A 20,492-nucleotide genomic window follows, 5' to 3' on the forward strand; every position below is an offset into this window, starting at 1 on the left:
AACGTTTTGCTCCAACGTTTTGGGAACATTCAAATGTTGTGTTTTGCTGACGTTTCCACAACGTCGCTACAACGTTTCACTTTCGTTGTTGCAACGTTTTGCTCCAACGTTTTGGGAACATTCAAATGTTGTGTTTTGCTGACGTTTCCACAACGTCGCTACAACGTTTCACTTTCGTTGTTGCAACGTTTTGCTCCAACGTTTTGGGGACACTCAAATGTTAAGTAAATCGGATAAGAATTCACGAGTTATTTAATTATTAGCGATTAAGGAAGTACTTATTTAATTAATTACATTTCGTATTACATTACAGTAATTACATTACAGTAATTACCTGAGGTAATTACAGCAATTACAGTTCCGGTAATTACAGTAATTACAGTAATCATTACAGTAATTGCAGTAATCTTATTACAGTAATTACATTACATTAACTCAGGCACCTTTTGAGAAAGGAAGCTGATATTTGGACATGACACTGACCAAGTGATGTGGCTGTCAAGGAAAATTCTGATTTCTTGATTAATCATTTAATAAATTAACTCGTTGATTTATAATATGACTTATTTAATTAAAATTCCTCAGAGATACATCTTCGGATGAGATACTTGCAGATTGGTTATGCTATGAGCCAATTGATTAAGGAAAATATTTTGTGATGGCCATATTGGCAATTTCGTGGCCATATTCGTGGCAACTCAGTTAGTGCCACTGCACCTTTAAAATGCATCCCTGCATTCATTTTTCGATCGATTGAGTTGAAATTTTGAACAATCGGATCTGGACTGTCGTTGTTAACGACTCTAGCACGCACTCGTCCAATCAGGATGGAGCGGTATGGTCCCCGGATCATCACTGCCCGCAGTTTTAATTAGTTTTACTTTTTCTCTTGGTCATATAATTTTGAAGACATGCATGTCATGATAGAGGAAATGTTTGTTCTGTTGAACGGAATAAATGTTGTTTATTTGTGTGGGTGTGTATTTCTTGTGTATTTTGGATATATTTTCACGACTAATTCCAGTTAACATCCTGCAAAATTTGCTCGTTTGCTGGCCGAGTCGAAATTGCGTTGAGTTTCTATGGCATGCGCCATTAAAAGCGCTGTGTAATGGTTGAGCTCCCTTTATTTCGTTTTGGTCATGCGGATGAGCAAACAAAGTGACAAATGCTGCGGCTGGAGCAGTAAAAGCGATGTTTTTTAATGGAAACGATGTAATGAGTAATTAAAAGTGGGAGGGGGCAACACCACGCATACCTCTTTTAAGGTGTGTATAAACCCTGGAATAAACGTGGGAGGGGGCAACACCACGCATACCTCTTTTAAGGTGTGTATAAACCCTGGAATATTTCAGCAATCAATACAATGCTGAAACTATGTAAGTTAAGTTAATGAGTAATTTAATGAGTAACTTAATGAGTAATTTAATAAGTAATTTAATGAGTAATTTAATGAGTAATTTAATAAGTAATTTAATGAGTAATTTAATGAGTAATTTAATAAGTAATTTAATAAGTAATTTAATGAGTAATTTAATAAGTAATTTAATGAGGAATTTAATGAGGAATTAAAAGTGGGAGGGGGCAACACCACGCATACCTCTTTTAAGGTGTGTATAAACCCTGGAATAAACGTGGGAGGGGGCAACACCACGCATACCTCTTTTAAGGTGTGTATAAACCCTGGAATATTTCAGCAATCAATACGATGCTGAAATGATGTAATTTACTGTGTAAGAGGGTCGACCTTGGGTTTGTTTGGGTTTGTTGTTTATTTTTGTGGGTGTGTATTTTTTGTGTATTTTGGATATATTTTCACGACTAATTCCAGTTAACATCCTGCAAAATTTGCTCGTTTTCTGGCTGAGTCGAAATTGCGTTGAGGTCCTATTGCGCCATTAAAAGCGCTGTGTAATGGTTGAGCTCCCTTTATTTCGTTTTGGTCATGCGGACGAGCAGACAAAATGACGAATGCTGCGGCTGGAGCAGTGGAAGCGATTTTTGAATTGTTCAATGATTATTCGATATTGTTATGACTTATTGTCAATAGGTATACTAAGTGGCCATGAGGTAGCCTGTTGCTATGTACAGTTTTATTCGAGTGTTGATTATACCACATAGCTGTGGTGATAAAGGAAATGTTCGTTTTAAATAGATGATTACGATATGACCATGACTATAAAATCATGATGATTATTATGAATGATATCATAGGGTTCAAATGCAGAATGATTGCATGAACTTGGGAAAGAACTTTCAAGCCCTATGGGATAAATTGGGTGTTACAAGCGATGGAGTTTCAAAATTTAGCATGATTGAAGGAATTTTACAGTCTTATTTCAGGAGTTTTACGAAATTTAAATTGCCAAGAGATTTTGGGTACTATTAAAGGAAAAAAAAAATGATGAGATATTTTTTCCAATGAACTTTAATATCTGCCATCCATTTTGGCTGTCTCACGAATGAAGGATGAGTTGCCTTTAGTGGTTGCAAAGAAAATTTGTGGAGACCAGGCAAAATGGGGAAATATGTCAGATATGACCCTAGGACAGGACGGTGATTCATCAATTGACATGAGGTACGAACCAGAGGTGACGACCGATGAGAGTCGATCTCAGTCAATGGATGGACCTGTCCTGACATCATTGGGGAAAGGGCTTATGCAAGGAGTCATTCAAAATGATTAATTTGATTTATTGATGAATATTGATGAATTAATTGAAATTGAATAATTGATTGAATTGTTCATTGATTGAATCTAATTGATTGAATTTAATTGAATAAATTTAACTGAATAAATTGAACTGAATAAATTGAATTGAATATATTGATTGTTTGATTGATGAAAATGCGGTCTCAAGAAAGAAGCTTTGATATCTTTGCGAGATATTATCAATGTGGAGACAACCTGGGAAAATTGAGCAAGGTGGTGAGTTTATATACAGATATATATGTGCGGTTACCATTGTGTGATTTCCCCGTCAAACAGAGCGGACACCTGAGGATTCACCCATTTCATACTGACCCTCCGGCTCATCTGCAAATACTGATCTGTGAGATTGGATTGTGCAAAAGCCACAGCTGAGGGAGATTCTCTGAAAATCACCGTGTGAACAGGTGGAGAGATCCTTCCTGGAGGTACGAGTGAAGCTTTAGAGGAACCTGGAACAAGCTACAACACATCCAACGCTACTTTGATAAAAGGCAGAATGGGAAATGGAGCCTGCAAGAATACACAAGGACAACCAGAAATTCCACAAAAAGGTACTTGTACACATCATATGTACGACCGTTATGGTGCCGAAGCTATAAGGCAGGTCGAGAATTGGTATTTGTGGACAAAGGGACATGATGAGGAGTTTCCAAGAGATGGTACATTTGAGCGAAGTCGATTGGAAAGATTGGAACAAAGATTGAAAGCCAGGAAGAGACAGAATCTAACGGTAGACTGGCTTGCATTCCAACTTTGGGATGGTGAATCCAGACAACGGGAACAGCAAGAACGGATAACGGATCTAGAACTTAAAATAAAAAGGATACAGGATACAGTGGAGGAGACAAATGCACAACTGCCCTCGAAATTAGGAATGAAAGTGACAGTTGTCCCATCAGATTTCCAGTTGTCTCCCCAAAAAGGACGGTACAGAGAATTTTTTCGTGTTTCAGGAGATAACGAGAGATTGCAGTGGCAACTCAGGGATGTAGAGATGCAGCCCAGCAATACAAGTGCACAGGTGCACAGATCAGACAATGACAGAAACCGGTGTTTCAAGTGTGGACGGATGGGACATTGGAAAAGAGGATGTCCGTATACCAAAAGGAAGACAAGTTAATAGGGTAAACCAAGATCAAGGGTACCAGTGCTGACCGATACCTCAGACAATGATTAGGCCTTCATTGCGACAAATCCCAAATGACGATTGGCCTCAACAAATTAGATTACTGGACAAACATGAATAACTGTCGATGATTCTTGGGTCTGAAAAGTTTTCGGAGCAAGAATTATTCATTTTTTCTTTTGCTTGTAAGCAAATTAGTAATTAATTGATCACATGCCGAAATTGGATCTTTTATGTTGGGCACACAATTTTAAATTTACAAAGTTGGAACAATTGCTTTGCAAATTTTTGAAACCAAGTGACAAGGGTCACATCATGATCAGGTGGGAATTTCGGACTAGTGTTCCGCATGATTGATAAGTCAGTGGTCGACTGACATGTAAATGGGTGTGTAGTCAAATTTGGATAAATTATTGTGGGAACTGAAAGGGTAATTTCAATGTGACATCATAGGGGTTTTCTAAGAATAAACTTTTTGGTCCATTTGTGTATTAGCATTTCTAAAATTGAAGGACAAATTTTATGAAATTGAAATAAAATTGACACCCATCTTGATCTGTAAATAATAGTTCCAACGCAAACAAATACGCATAATGCATGTGTGTGTGTATTTTTGTGTGTCAATGTTAGTGTTTTTTATTGTTTTGTGTATCAATCTTACAAGATTGTTGACACCGACAGTGTGCCTGTCTGGAAATGGATAGTTTTATGTGGATGGGATTGAATATCCAGAGAATCCGTAAAATAAAATAGAAATATAATTTGATTATGAACATTATCTCTTTTGTCAAGGGAGATGGAATATAAAGATTTGATGTGCTGGGTTATGAGCAGCCATTAATTAATAGTAAAATTGTGAGTAATTTTGGGATTCCATTTTTGATAGAATTTATATGAGAATAACATCTATTTATGGATATGAGCTTCATAAAAAGAAATGAGGGAGTACAAAATTATCCAAATTTGGGAGAGGTCTTACACTGACTTCCCAGAATACTCTGCTCATGGATTTATATATATATATATATATAAACTTGAATTTTATCAGCATATAAATTGTGCTGCATGTATGGTTGTGTATTAGGCATAGATGATATGGGAAAATAGTAAAGAATATCTTGCTGGTTGGAACTATTGTGAGTTTTAAAACGGAATGCATTGTGAATCTTAAACCAAGGGGCAGCCATGAACGCGCTGTTACGTTATTTATACTCAGAACGCGATGTCACGTGTACCTGCAACATATTTGTTAATCTCGCACACCTATATTGGCATACTGGTGTCAGTAGTACTCACTGGGTGCATAGAAATGGATGAGCAACAGTTAAGGGGGTGTAAAAAACACTTACTTGGATATTTTCTACAAAAGTAGGGGTTTCAATAAGTGGTAGCTGTACACATGGGATTCATCAAATTAAGTTTTGGAGTTCAAACAAAGTCACTGGTTAACAGATGGGAATGGAGAGTAAATAAATTCTTTGATGCTGGGTAAATGAAGTGAGATATTACAAAGACTTATAAGAGCTATTGTTCTTCCTTGCAACAGTGGGAGAAAATTTAGATCCAACATAATGAATCTATAAATGAATGTGATAGGGAGAATATCCTCAATTTGTACTAATTATTTGATTGTGGGTAAAGGAATTAATTTATCGTAGTGGATTGTTAACAAGCAGCCTGAAATGTCCTGAGAGTGTGCATCCATGTAATCAGAAATCCCAGATTTGTTGTTTTACAAACAACATTTTAGTAGAGGCCTTATGTGGACGAATACTTGCTTGGTAGATAAAAACGGTACTGCATGTTGGCAGCCACTTCGGTGGCCATTTAGACCGAACAAATTGGGAGAAACTGTAATTGAATATGTAATTTACAGATGAGTATTTGGGAAGAAAAAGGGAATTTATTGATTTGGGAGACATTTTTCGAAGGTTTATTAAAGTGTTGCAATATGACATTTGGCAAGGAAAATTATTGGATGGGAAAATTAGATCTGTTTATAAAATGAGTTTGTTGACCCATTGAAGTTAATTCTTTGAATTGTTGTTTAATTAGCATTTTGAGTTCAAATTGGAAATAGTGTGGTAGAGCTTTGGTTAAAACCTTTGGTTGCAGTGTTTTGGAACAAATTGATAAACCATAGGAGGTTGATAAGAATAGAAAAAAAAAAAATATGGACCCAAAATAGAAAGTTGGATTCATGCCCCTCATTGCAAACAAGCACATGGGGCTAAGGTGGACGATCCCACAGAAAATAAGGCTGCACCTAGCAGCCCAGCAGAACATTCAGTGGCAGATAAATGATAGTCGTGATTTACAGTCATTTGAATTACATTTTAACACCCCTTGCATTGATAAACATTACATTTTCAACATGTGATATTCCTACTTGGGATAGTGACATTTATTTGCCTACATGACATACAATTACCTGCTGATATTAATACAACATGAGTGAAAAAAAAAATGTATCACAACAAAAAATGTATCACAAAAATGTATCACAATGTATCACAACTACACTCATGATCAGGGGATTGAGTTCAACCCCGGGAGATAGGGGGAGCAGGGTAAGACAAATAATCTGATTTATGTTACATATTAAGGGATTTTCTTTATTTACCTTTTAGGAAGCTTGTTAGTTTGGTATATAATGTTGAATGTCATCGACATATAACTATGTCATAGGTATGAATATATACAAGGAGTAGCAGACTTGTTTGTTGGTTTAGTAGTTATATTGGCAATTGTTTTAGTGGTGGCTTGCTTGAAAGCCTCAGTGACGGTGTGTTTGAATAAGGTAACCAACAACACGATGATAACGCATGAAGTGACAAATGAGGAAAGAAATGTGGAACCAGAAAAGGAAGACTTTTATGGCGACATAAACAGTAGAATTAAGATAATGGCATAACGACAATGTTATGAGTTGTGTCAATCACAATATCAGTGAACTCATATCACCACGAGTGACACACTGTTAGGAAAAAAAGGGGAAAAGAAAAAGTGGAGAGGAATTATGGTAATAATACATTATGCTTAATTTGTTGGTTTGGGAAAATTGTTGTTGGGAATTAGGTATTCCCGTTTGTGATTGTAATCATATACAATTTATTTTCTTAGAGTAGTGCTAAAATACCTGCATGAGTTAATTTTTGAACTATATTAACCTGAAAGCAATTGTGGATGCTATTCTTAGTTTAGTAATAAAATACATACCTGATTGAATATTATTTGTGTGACGCATATAAATGAATATAACTTTTTGTGTTAAGGAAAAACAACAAATTGTTGAATGTGAAACTGTCGGAAGATATACATGATTATGTTGATTTCATGGTAAGATGTACCCTATCTGATTCAGTGTGTGCGGAAAGCAGATTCAGATGTGACTGAGCATAAGGATAAGACGAGATCACATTTTGAAGGGAGTGCTAACGGAATTGGGAAGAAGTTCGAAAAAGAAAATTTGTGGCTGAAAAAAAAAATGAAGTTAATCGTGGCATACACCCTCTTTCTCAAAGAATGATGAAGACATTCTCCCGTGTAACTTGGAGATGAATGCTTACCTTCACCAAGGAAATTTATGTGACCATTTGCCTGGATCACACTGCAACATATGAAAGAAAGGCGATCACTTACTCTTGTTCGAAGGCTTCGAACATTCATCACATCAGAAGTTGCAGGACAACGACATTTTACCTGCAACCTCTGTGAAATGCGGGGACATATGTTATTACTTCACCAACTTCCGGGGAGCCAGCATGGAGCTGCAAACCAATGGCTGTGCCTTTTCACAACAGCTGTGCACGATTTTGCGGGGCCACTCCTGGTATGGACCATGGATGACCTGAACACCATGGTCCCAACATCATTGTGGATGCATCCGGCATCCCTGTTCCACATCTTGCTGGCCAATCAACGTCACACCAATACTTGCTGCCCACTCACAATGAGGGAGGAGGCAAGCCGACTACAACTGGGTGAAGGCCTTGTTCAGGAATTACAATGGTTTACAGAAAAAAGTGGCAAGAATGCTACAAGGAGAGCAGGGTCAGTCTATGACTCCGCAATGTTACCACAACAGCGAAATCCTACACGAAGTAGTGCAGGAGCTATGAAGACATTAGGAGAAAATGTTTCATACCTGAATTCAAACACAAGTGATCAGCCCTTCCTTTCAAACAAAGTCAACATTTGTGTGGAGGCAAACGTTTTTGCCAGATGGTGCAGATGCTTTACAAAACTTGAAAATGAAGTGAAATTGTTGTATCTTGGTGATGGTGAAGTGTTGTTTTGAAAATATATTTGTGATGCAAATGCAATAGATTGAACAATATGGAAGGAGTCAATGACCAACGAAATGTCTTGTGATTCTTGCAGGATGACGGTGTATGCCTAAGGGAATTTGATTACCAAAGATTGATTATTTACTTATACTTGTAATGATGTTTACTTGTAGTGATTGACTATTTACTTATATTGATGTTTAGATTAATGGTTAATATAAACAAAAACAAAAAGATGAGGGAATTGTGGAAGTGTAACTCAGTGTAACTTATTGAGTAAAGACTGGTAACGATTTCGTAAATGGATGCCAAGAATGTGCACGCACATGATAATCTCTTGTCCCGCTGGTCACAGCCCCTGGCTGGAGCACCCCCCTATCGTTTGGTAAACGGAACTCGCAGCAGGGGGGGAGCGAGCTGATGCCAGGACTTGGTGCATGCATGACCTCGGGGCATTAGCGGAGAAAGGATTAACATTCAGCGGACAGGGGATTAACTCTAGGTTGTCCATATAAACCAGAGCAAACGTTGAGTCAAGGAGACTTGTGACCAGAAGCTCTGACCGACGGAACGGACGAGCACTCATCATCAGACCCTCTGCTCGACGGGAGTGGCAGAGGAACATCGGCCGAACGAGAAGGACCATGCGAAAAGAGTTAACCTGGTCCATTGAATTAAGCGGTATTATTTGGTAATTGGAATGAAGTGAATAACCAGTTAATAAACCAGACCTTTTGTAAAACCTGTGTCCGGTCATTGGAGTCTTGAGTCTCCCCCACTACTTCCCCTACAGACCCCCTGGAGTAAAACAGGCTATATTGTTTTTCCAATTTTTTCCCAATTTTCCAATTTTCCAGTTTTTCCAAACACGATGTAATAATATTTACCTATATGAACAGTGATGTGGCTTTTGTTGAAATTCTACGTACCAGGAGAGAGTAGATCGACTCCTGACAAACTCTTCCTATATAAACGTGCGGCTCCGAAGTAACACGGCAGCGTGTGCAAAGCGACTGAGAAACAGGTGTAGCGGCCGCTTCCGTGTTGCAGATTCGGCGCGCACTCTTCACACATAAACGTGCGACTGAGAAAGATGTGAAGCGGCCGCTTCCGTTTTGCAGAATTCAATCTTTTTTCAAAATGGGCGCCATGTACCATTTAGTTTTTGATGATTTGCGTGTGATATGATTCAACGGATGTTTATATGAATCGTTTAAAATTTTTAAAAAGCCTTCAATTTCTGATATTTTACCTTTTCATTTGGGCTTCCCAATTGAAGCCCTGCCCATAGGGTGGGTACCGTTGCTAGTACAAGAAATAATACATTAAACCAAGATCATCATAATCATCATCATCCTGTCTGAGGAAGTGAAGGTAGTCCTGTAGATCTTCTGGTCTGCACTATTGATAGTACTTGGTTAATTTGGTGGTTGGTGCAGGATGGAGTGCTCATGATTGGTTGATGGTCAGTGCAATTGGAAATGCTCTACCCACCAAACCTTGTCTAGACCGTGTTTGAAAGCTTCAAAGGACTGAGCATCCACAATATTCCGAGGAAGACTATCCCAGTCTTTGACTACCCTCTGACTGAAGAAACTTTTCCTCATGTCTAACATACACCTCGGCACAAAGAGTTTAAGGGAGTGGGCCCCACGTTGAAGAGTATTGAGCCGGAGTGAAGAAATGTTGCGGTCTAATCCGGTCTATTCCATGCAGCACCTTCATAGGTTTTTATGATGGCAGACACCAGTCCATTTACAGTGGAAGCGAGGCTGGTAGCAGTGGTGTGGTACTACAAGAAGAGAAACTAACAAAACGATGAAACCAACACCATCAAAATCAAATCTTCATCTTTGGAAAACAGGTATTTCAGACTGGAAGTGTACTCGACAGCAAGTGCAGCGGACGACTAAAAATTCGTGATTTGAGAATTCAAAACATTAAAACATCCGTTCTCAGATCTCCAAAAAAATAATTAAGGAAACGTTCTGCAGAGTTGGGTGTTTCGTTATCATCGTTACGTGGCATAATGAAAGAAGACCTTCACATGAAACCATATAAACCACCTGTCATTTGTGCATTGTCAGATGCAGATCATGAAAACAGGTTGACACCTTGTGACAGATTGCCACAGCACTTCGATACAATTCCAAAAAGATCAGAGGTTACGTTTTGTGGCGAGTGCTGTTTACCTGAGTTCATCTCCACGCAACGTTTACTTTTGGAGTGATGCTAATCGACATGATGTTGAAGAAGAGCAATACCATCCACCACATCTCATTGGTCCTTACTTTTTGATGCGTTGGTCAAGCAGCAGTCATATCTGTGTATGTCAGAGAATTACCTCGCACCTGAACTTGAATGACGTGGACTAACCCATGAGAATTATTTCCAGCAGGATGAGGCACCTGCACATCATGCATGTGTAATATGAAATTACCTCCGCGCATGCGTCTGTGGTCACCACACAGTATTCATCTGACCATTTGGGGCAATGCTCAGTTGGGGGACGTCAAAGCTAAGGTTGCACAACATCGCATGGCAACTGTTAATGAACTGAAGAAACGCATTCAGGAAGCATTTGGCACCATAACACGTGGTATTTTGGCACCATAACACGTGGTATTTTGGCACCATAACACGTGGTATTTTGGCACCATAACACGTGGTATTTTGGCACCATAACACGTGGTATTTTGGCACCATAACACGTGGTATTTTGGCACCATAACACGTGGTATTTTGGCACAATGAGACGTTGTGCTTTGGCGCCATAGCACGTGGTATTTTGGCACCATAACACGTGTTATTTTGGCACCTTAACACGTGGTATTTTGGCAACACAACACGTGATATTTTGACACCATAACACGTGGTATTTTGGCACCATAACACGTGGTATTTTAGCACCATAACACGTGGTATTTTAGCACCATAACACGTGGTATTTTGGCACCATAACACGTGGTATTTTGGCACCATAACACGTGGTATTTTGGCACCATAACACGTGGTATTTTGGCACCATAACACGTGGTATTTTGGCACCATAACACGTGGTATTTTGGCACCATAACACGTGGTATTTTGGCACCATAACACGTGGTATTTTGGCACCATAACACGTGGTATTTTGGCACAATGAGACGTTGTGCTTTGGCGCCATAGCACGTGTTATTTTGGCACCTTAACACGTGGTATTTTGGCAACACAACACGTGATATTTTGGCACCATAACACGTGGTATTTTGGCACCATAACACGTGGTATTTTGGCACCATAACACGTGGTATTTTGGCACCATAACACGTGGTATTTTGGCACCATAACACGTGGTATTTTGGCACCATAACACGTGGTATTTTGGCACCATCACACGTGGTATTTTGGCACCATCACACGTGGTATTTTGGCACCATCACACGTGGTATTTTGGCACCATAACACGTGGTATTTTGGCACCATAACACGTGGTATTTTGGCACCATAACACGTGGTATTTTGGCACCACAACACGTGGTATTTTGGCACCATAACACGTGGTATTTTGGCACCATAACACGTGGTATTTTGGCACCATAACACGTGGTATTTTGGCACAATGAGACGTTGTGTTTTGGCGCCATAGCACGTGGTATTTTGGCACCATAACACGTGTTATTTTGGCACCTTAACACGTGGTATTTTGGCAACACAACACGTGATATTTTGGCACCATAACACGTGGTATTTTGGCACCATAACACGTGGTATTTTGGCACCATAACACGTGGTATTTTGGCATCATAACACGTGGAATTTTGGCACCATAACACGTGTTATTTTGGCACCTTAACACATGGTATTTTGGCAACACAACACGTGATATTTTGGAACCATAACACGTGGTATTTTGGCACCATAACACGTGGTATTTTGGCACCATAACACGTGGTATTTTGGCACCATAACACGTGGTATTTTGGCACCATAACACGTGGTATTTTGGCACCATAACACGTGGTATTTTGGCACCATAACACGTGGTATTTTGGCACCATAACACGTGATATTTTGGAACCATAACACGTGGTATTTTGGCACCATAACACGTGGTATTTTGGCACCATAACACGTCGTATTTTGGCACCATAACACGTGGTATTTTGGCACCATAACACGTGGTATTTTGGCACCATAACACGTGGTATTTTGGCACCATAACACGTGGTATTTTGGCACCACAACACGTGGTATTTTGGCACCATAACACGTGGTATTTTGGCACAATGAGACGTTGTGTTTTGGCGCCATAGCACGTGGTATTTTGGCACCATAACACATGTTATTTTGGCACCTTAACACGTGGTATTTTGGCAACACAACACGTGATATTTTGGCACCATAACACGTGGTATTTTGGCACCATAACACGTGGTATTTTGGCACCATAACACGTGGTATTTTGGCACCATAACACGTGGTATTTTGGCACCATAACACGTGGTATTTTGGCACCATAACACGTGGTATTTTGGCACCATAACACGTGGTATTTTGGCACCATAACACGTGGTATTTTGGCACCATAACACGTGGTATTTTGGCACCATAACACGTGGTATTTTGGCACCATAACACGTGGTATTTTGGCACCATAACACGTGGTATTTTGGCACCATAACACGTGGTATTTTGGCACCATCACACGTGGTATTTTGGCACCATCACACGTGGTATTTTGGCACCATCACACGTGGTATTTTGGCACCATAACACGTGGTATTTTGGCACCATAACACGTGGTATTTTGGCACCATAACACGTGGTATTTTGGCACCACAACACGTGGTATTTTGGCACCATAACACGTGGTATTTTGGCACCATAACACGTGGTATTTTGGCACCATAACACGTGGTATTTTGGCACAATGAGACGTTGTGTTTTGGCGCCATAGCACGTGGTATTTTGGCACCATAACACGTGTTATTTTGGCACCTTAACACGTGGTATTTTGGCAACACAACACGTGATATTTTGGCACCATAACACGTGGTATTTTGGCACCATAACACGTGGTATTTTGGCACCATAACACGTGGTATTTTGGCATCATAACACGTGGAATTTTGGCACCATAACACGTGTTACTTTGGCACCTTAACACATGGTATTTTGGCAACACAACACGTGATATTTTGGAACCATAACACGTGGTATTTTGGCACCATAACACGTGGTATTTTGGCACCATAACACGTGGTATTTTGGCACCATAACACGTGGTATTTTGGCACCATAACACGTGGTATTTTGGCACCATAACACGTGGTATTTTGGCACCATAACACGTGGTATTTTGGCACCATAACACGTGATATTTTGGAACCATAACACGTGGTATTTTGGCACCATAACACGTGGTATTTTGGCACCATAACACGTCGTATTTTGGCACCATAACACGTCGTATTTTGGCACCATAACACGTGGTATTTTGGCACCATAACACGTGGTATTTTGGCACCATAACACGTGGTATTTTGGCACCATAACACGTGGTATTTTGGCACCACAACACGTGGTATTTTGGCACCATAACACGTGGTATTTTGGCACAATGAGACGTTGTGTTTTGGCGCCATAGCACGTGGTATTTTGGCACCATAACACATGTTATTTTGGCACCTTAACACGTGGTATTTTGGCAACACAACACGTGATATTTTGGCACCATAACACGTGGTATTTTGGCACCATAACACGTGGTATTTTGGCACCATAACACGTGGTATTTTGGCACCATAACACGTGGTATTTTGGCACCATAACACGTGGTATTTTGGCACCATAACACGTGGTATTTTGGCACCATAACACGTGGTATTTTGGCACCATAACACGTGGTATTTTGGCACCATAACACGTGGTATTTTGGCACCATAACACGTGGTATTTTGGCACCATAACACGTGGTATTTTGGCACCATAACACGTGGTATTTTGGCACCATAACACGTGGTATTTTGGCACCATAACACGTGGTATTTTGGCACCATAACACGTGGTATTTTGGCACCATAACACGTGGTATTTTGGCACCATAACACGTGGTATTTTGGCACCATAACACGTGGTATTTTGGCACCATAACACGTGGTATTTTGGCACCATAACACGTGGTATTTTGGCACCATAACACGTGGTATTTTGGCACCATAACACGTGGTATTTTGGCACCATAACACGTGGTATTTTGGCACCATAACATGGTATTTTCGCACCATAACACGTGGCATTTTGGCAACATAACACATGGTATTGTGGCACCATAATACGTGGTATTTTGGCACCTTAACACATGGTATTTTGGCATCATAACACGTGGTATTTTGGCATCATAACATGGCATTTTGGCAACATAACACGTGGTATTTTGGCACCATAACACGTGGTATTTTGGCAACATAACACATGGTATTTTGGCAACATAACACGTGATATTTTGGGAACACAACACGTGATATTTTGGCACCATATCACGTGGTATTTTGGCACCATAGCACATGATATTTTGGCACCATAACACGTGGTATTTTGGCACCATAACATGGTATTGTGGCACCATAACACGTGGTATTTTGGCACCTTAACACATGGTATTTTGGCATCATAACACGTGGTATTTTGGCATCATAAGTGATATTTTGGCATCATAACATGGCATTTTGGCAACATAACACATGGTATTTTGGCACCATAACACGTGGTATTTTGGCAACATAACACGTGATATTTTGGGAACACAACGTGATATTTTGGCACCATATCACATGGTATTTTGGCACCATAACACGTGATATTTTGGCACCATAACACGTGGTATTTTGGCACCATAACACATGGTATTTTGGCACCATAACACGTGGTATTTTGGCATCATAACAGTGATATTGTGGCACCATAACACGTGGTATTTTGGCACCATAACAGTGATATTTTGTCACCATAGCACGTGGTATTTTGGCAACATAACACGTGGTATTTTGGCAACATAACACGTGATATTTTGGGAACACAACGTGATATTTTGGCACCATATCACATGGTATTTTGGCACCATAACACGTGATATTTTGGCACCATAACACATGGTATTTTGGCACCATAACACGTGGTATTTTGGCATCATAACAGTGATATTGTGGCACCATAACATGTGGTATTTTGGCACCATAAGTGATATTTTGGCACCATAACACATGGTATTTTGGCACCATAACGTGGCATTTTGGCAACATAACACGTGGTATTTTGGCACCATAACACGTGGTATTTTAGCACCATAACAGTGATATTTTGGCACCATAACACATGGTATTTTGGCACCATAACATGGCATTTTGGCAACATAACATGTGGCATTTTGGCAACATAACATGTGGCATTTTGGCAACATAACACGTGGCATTTTGGCAACATAACACGTGGTATTTTGGCAACATAACACGTGGTATTTTGGCACCATAACACGTGGTATTTTGGCACCATAACATGGTATTTTGGCACCATAACAGTGATATTGTGGCACCATAACAAGTGGTATTTTCGCACCATAACACATGGTATTTTGGCACCATAACACGTGGTATTTTGGCACCATAACAGTGATATTGTGGCACCATAACAAGTGGTATTTTGGCACCATAACACGTGGTATTTTGGCAACATAACATGGTATTTTGGCACCATAACACATGGTATTTTGGCACCATAACACATGGTATTTTAGCACCATAACACGTGGTATTTTGGCACCATAACACATGGTATTTTGGCACCATAACACGTGGTATTTTCGCATCATAACAGTGATATTTTGGCACCATAACATGGTATTTTGGCACCATAACACGTGGTATTTTGGCATCATAACATTGATATTTTGGCACCATAATACATGGTATTTTGCATCGGTTTTCACACCACACGTGGAGGAAAATTATCTTGTGCCGTGAAAACGGATGATATCATACAGATGCACTCGATGTCTAATGATATATTGCGATTGATGTATTACTGCAACAAGTTATATTATTCCTATTAATATTATTATGTATTACTGTTATAATTGAAATATGTTAATATGTTATAAATTCAGTGGCATATGGCTCACCCTGGTAGATGGTATTAACAAATCTTACATATGCAGCTCAAACTGTGTCCTGAGGCTTATATGACTCACCCTGTAAATATATTAAATACCGTCATCGTGGAGCATATTGCTGAGCTTCAGTGGGGACATTAGATTAAGCATGTTGTCTTTGCTGCGACTCTTCATTCATCAAAAACCACAAACCGAACACCTTTTGCCATCTTACTAGGAAGCAGTACAGGTACAGGTACAGTGCAAATATCAAATTACTCGCTCAACAACTTTTGGTGAAATAAAACTAATGACATCACAAGCTGGGACTTCCATAGGAAAACTAAACACGGTATGAGTCGTAAACAATGAAAACGAGGACTTACCACCTCGAGTTTAGTACAACAAACGATCATTGACTTTCTGCGAACTCGGGATGTTTCTGCAGTTTCAAATCCTCATTCGTGCAGGTTGAAAATAAACCCACGTGCTTCCGAGCGAAATCATTCACCGAGTTATTTATTTTAAGCAATCATTATAATACGCCACTGACATGTTCAAGGTTACATTATATTTAATTTATTTTAAAATAAAAATTTTATCTGAAGAAAATGCCACCAATGGCGGGGTTGGGTGGGAGGTGCCGCTATTGTTTTATTATTTATTTATTTTTCCTAACTTTAACTTATCTATAGACCATAATTACTGAAAGTAAACAATAATTGAAAACCGCTGACATAAACAGAGCGGAAGTGGGGAAAAGCACAACGCTACTCAGACGAACAATATCGCCATGGCTTCTTTTTCATGAATATATCACAACCAAAACAGTTTATGACAGACAATTGGATTTTCTGTTTAAGTTTCCAAAAAATATTAAATTAGATACCTTTTAAAATTACACAAATACATAATTAATGCTGAAAAGAGAACACTTGGTAACACATCAAAGGAATCGAGTATTTCTGACAAGGCGCAGGTCACGGAAATTTGGAATAAATATCTATGAGTGACTGGTAACAGATGACAGAAAAAAATGGGTTGGACAACCCTTGGTGATCAATATGGGCGTTTATCTAATAGTCCAGTTGCCAGGACATGAAACCCGGAAATTGTCGGTACTATAAGGTTTTTTTGGTGGATTAGTAATGGTTAAGGTGTGGCGGACACAAAAGCCCACTGGCGTGGTGACATCATTCCACGCACCAAGTGGGCGGTGGCCACGCCCGAGGGGTAGGCGTGGCCTCATGATATACACCGGGCGACCAGCCCGGAGCAGTTCAGTGTTACAGTGTGCTCTTACAATAAAGACATTTATATGTTACCGCTTGTCCGCTTCCTCCTTGCTCACAAGCAGCGCGCGTAACGCCGCGCTTTACTGGTGACCTCGACGTTGGATCTGCCGTAGCGATCCTTCCGAACACGACGCCGTTGCAATGGCCAACGACAAGGCAATGGCGATTAAACTTCCCGAATTTTGGGAGGCCCAGGCCGAAGTCTGGTTCGTTCAAGCCGAAGCCCAATTTCAGCTTCGGCGCCTCACCAACGACGACCTGCGCTACTGCCATGTCGTCGCCTCCCTCGGGCCCGGCACGGCCGCTCGAGTTGTGTCGGTCCTTCGCCACCCACCGGACGGCCACAAGTACAAGGCACTCAAGCGGCTACTCCTAGCCACGTTCGGCCTCACGGACGACGCACGGGCCGACCGCCTCCTGGATCTCCCCGAGCTCGGTGAGACGCGCCCGTCGGTCCGAATGGACCATATGCTGTCACTGTTGGGCGACGAAGCCCCCGGTTCGCTATTCCGGGCGCTTTTCCGGCGCCAACTTCCAGCGCAGGTTCACCTCGCGTTGGCCGGGACCGAGCTAACGGAACCCCGAGCATTGGCAGCCGAGGCGGACAGGTACTTCGCCGCTTCGGACACGCGGGCGAGCGTCGGCGTGGCCGTCACGGCCCTCGACGCTGATGTTCAGCAGCATGTTCCACAGCATCAGCTTCTACAGCATGCTGATGTTCAGCAGCATGCTGATACGCACCTCGTGAACGCCGCCACGCCCCGCCCACCGCCGCGGCGAAAACCGCCACCGCGGGGAAACCCACCAACTCCACCGGCCTGGCGGAGCCAGCCGCGCTCCTCCAGCTCCACCACCTGGTGCTGGTTCCACGCCAAGTTCGGCCACGAAGCTCGGCGGTGTCATCCGCCGTGCTCCTTCAACGGGTCGGGAAACGCCCGGGCCGGCGCTCAATAGTGGCGATGAGCGCCGGCCGTTCGAGCAGCCTGCTGTTCATAACGGACACCTTCTCCGGGCGCCGTTACCTGTGCGACACGGGAGCGCAGGTGAGTGTCATTCCCGCCGGCACGTCAGACAAGCACGCCGCGGGTGGGGGCTCCGCGCTGCTTGCCGCGAACGGGACGCCCATCCGTACGTATGGAAAACGCTGCCTCTCTCTGTGGTTTGGAGGGCAGGTTTTCCGATGGACGTTCGTCACCGCCGACGTGCCCATGGCACTGCTTGGCGCGGACTTCCTGTGCGCTAATGGGCTCCTGGTCGACGTCAAGCGCAGACGGCTTGTCCAGGCCGAGACGTTCAGCTCGCTCGCTTGTGCGTTGCCCAGCTCAACGAGCGGCTTGCCAAGCGGCTTGCCGAACGATTCGGTTCCGGCCACGTTGGTCTGTACGCTTCCGGCAGCGGACGCATTCACCCGCCTCCTCGCCGGCTTCCCGGCCCTCACGCGGCCCACCTTCTCGGCGGGGGCCGTCAAGCACGGGGTGGCCCATCACATCCCCACCGTCGGGCCACCGGTCTACGCCCGGGCACGCCGCCTCGAGCCGACGAAGCTGGCGGTGGCAAAAGCGGGGTTCGCTACCCTGGAGCGACTCGGCATCGTTCGGCGCTCAGAGAGCGCTTGGGCGTCGCCGCTGCACATCGTGCCGAAGCCCGGCGGGGGATGGCGACCGTGCGGGGACTATCGCCGTCTCAATGACGCCACGACTCCCGACCGCTACCCCGTCCCCCACATTCAGGACTTTTCCGCCCGTTTGGCGGGCAGGTCCTTCTTCTCGAAGGTGGACCTCATACGCGGCTACCATCAGGTCCCCGTCAGGCCGGAGGACGTCCCGAAGACGGCGGTCATCACGCCATTCGGACTCTTCGAGTTCCTGCGCATGCCCTTCGGTCTGAAGAATGCGGCTCAGGCGTTCCAGCGACTGATGGACAGCGTCCTGCGCGACTTGGATTTTGTCTACGTCTACCTGGACGATATCCTCGTCGCCAGCGCGTCCCGCGAAGAGCACCTACGCCACCTCCGCACGCTCTTCGAACGCCTGGGCCAGCATGGCCTGATTGTGAACCCCGCAAAGTGCCGGTTCGGCGCCGCCACAATCGATTTTCTGGGGCACCGTGTCACCAGGCACGGAGCCGTCCCCCTGCCGGCCAAGGTGGAGGCGGTGAAGGGGTTTCCGCGGCCCCGCACGATCAGAGGGCTGCAGGAGTTCCTGGGCATGGTGAACTTTTACCATCGGTTCCTGCCCCGTATCGCCCAGCTCCTGCGCCCCCTGCACGAAGCTCTCCGAGGTAAGCCGGGCAAAGGCGACGTTACCTGGACCGAGCAGATGGACACGGCGTTCACGGGCGCGAAGCTCGCCTTGGCTAACGCCACCATGCTCGCGCACCCGGCGCCCGATGCACCGATCGCCCTCACCACCGATGCCTCGGACTACGCGGTGGGTGCGGTGCACGAGCAATGGGTGCGTGGAGCTTGGCAACCGCTGGCGTTCTTTAGCCGGCAGCTTCGCCCGCCCGAACGCCGTTACAGTACCTTCGACCGCGAGTTGCTCGGACTTCACTTGGCGGTCAGGCACTTCCGCCATCTGCTCGAGGGCCGTGCGTTCACTGCCTTCGTCGACCACAAGCCGCTGATCTTCGCGATGGGCAAGGTCACCGAGCCGTGGTCGGCCCGGCAGCAGCGTCACCTCTCGGCCGTGTCCGAGTACACGACGGACATCCAGCACGTCGCGGGGAAGGACAACCCGGTGGCGGATTGCCTTTCCCGGGCCGTCGCCCACGCAGTCCACCTCGGCATCGACTATGCCCGGATGGCAGCGGACCAGGCCGCTGACCCCGACGTCCAGGCCTTGCGGACCGCCGTCACGGACCTCCGCGTCACCGAGGTGCCGTTCGACGGCGCGGGCGCGGCCCTCTTGTGCGACGTCTCCCTCGGGCGTCCTCGCCCCAT

At 43.3% G+C, this 20,492-nt stretch overlaps 2 protein-coding genes across 3 annotated transcripts in view; both read right to left on the bottom strand.

Annotated features, from left to right (window-relative positions):
* The window catches only part of MRM1 (mitochondrial rRNA methyltransferase 1), a 56,486-nt gene extending 39,591 nt beyond the window's left edge, over nucleotides 1-16,895 (bottom strand). Inside the window, exons 1-2 of one of the 2 annotated variants that reach the window (XM_068120582.2) lie at nucleotides 16,643-16,733; nucleotides 10,321-10,451 (exon numbers count right to left, since the gene is read on the bottom strand). Coding sequence is in view for 1 of the 2 variants with exons in the window: in XM_068120580.2 (XP_067976681.2) it covers nucleotides 16,643-16,672 (30 nt within the window). In the remaining variant the exon portion in view is untranslated. Of the gene's footprint in view, nucleotides 1-10,320; nucleotides 10,452-16,642 lie in introns of both variants that reach the window. The other variant, XM_068120580.2, reaches the window with a different exon arrangement.
* Nucleotides 1-20,492, bottom strand: part of LOC137430068 (acetyl-CoA carboxylase 1) — a 763,460-nt gene that overhangs the window by 429,945 nt on the left and 313,023 nt on the right. The gene's annotated exons all lie outside the window — the stretch shown is intronic.

This window comes from Myxine glutinosa, chromosome 6 (assembly GCF_964187855.1).
Source record: "Myxine glutinosa chromosome 6, kmMyxGlut1.1, whole genome shotgun sequence".
Lineage (NCBI taxonomy): Eukaryota > Metazoa > Chordata > Myxini > Myxiniformes > Myxinidae > Myxine > Myxine glutinosa.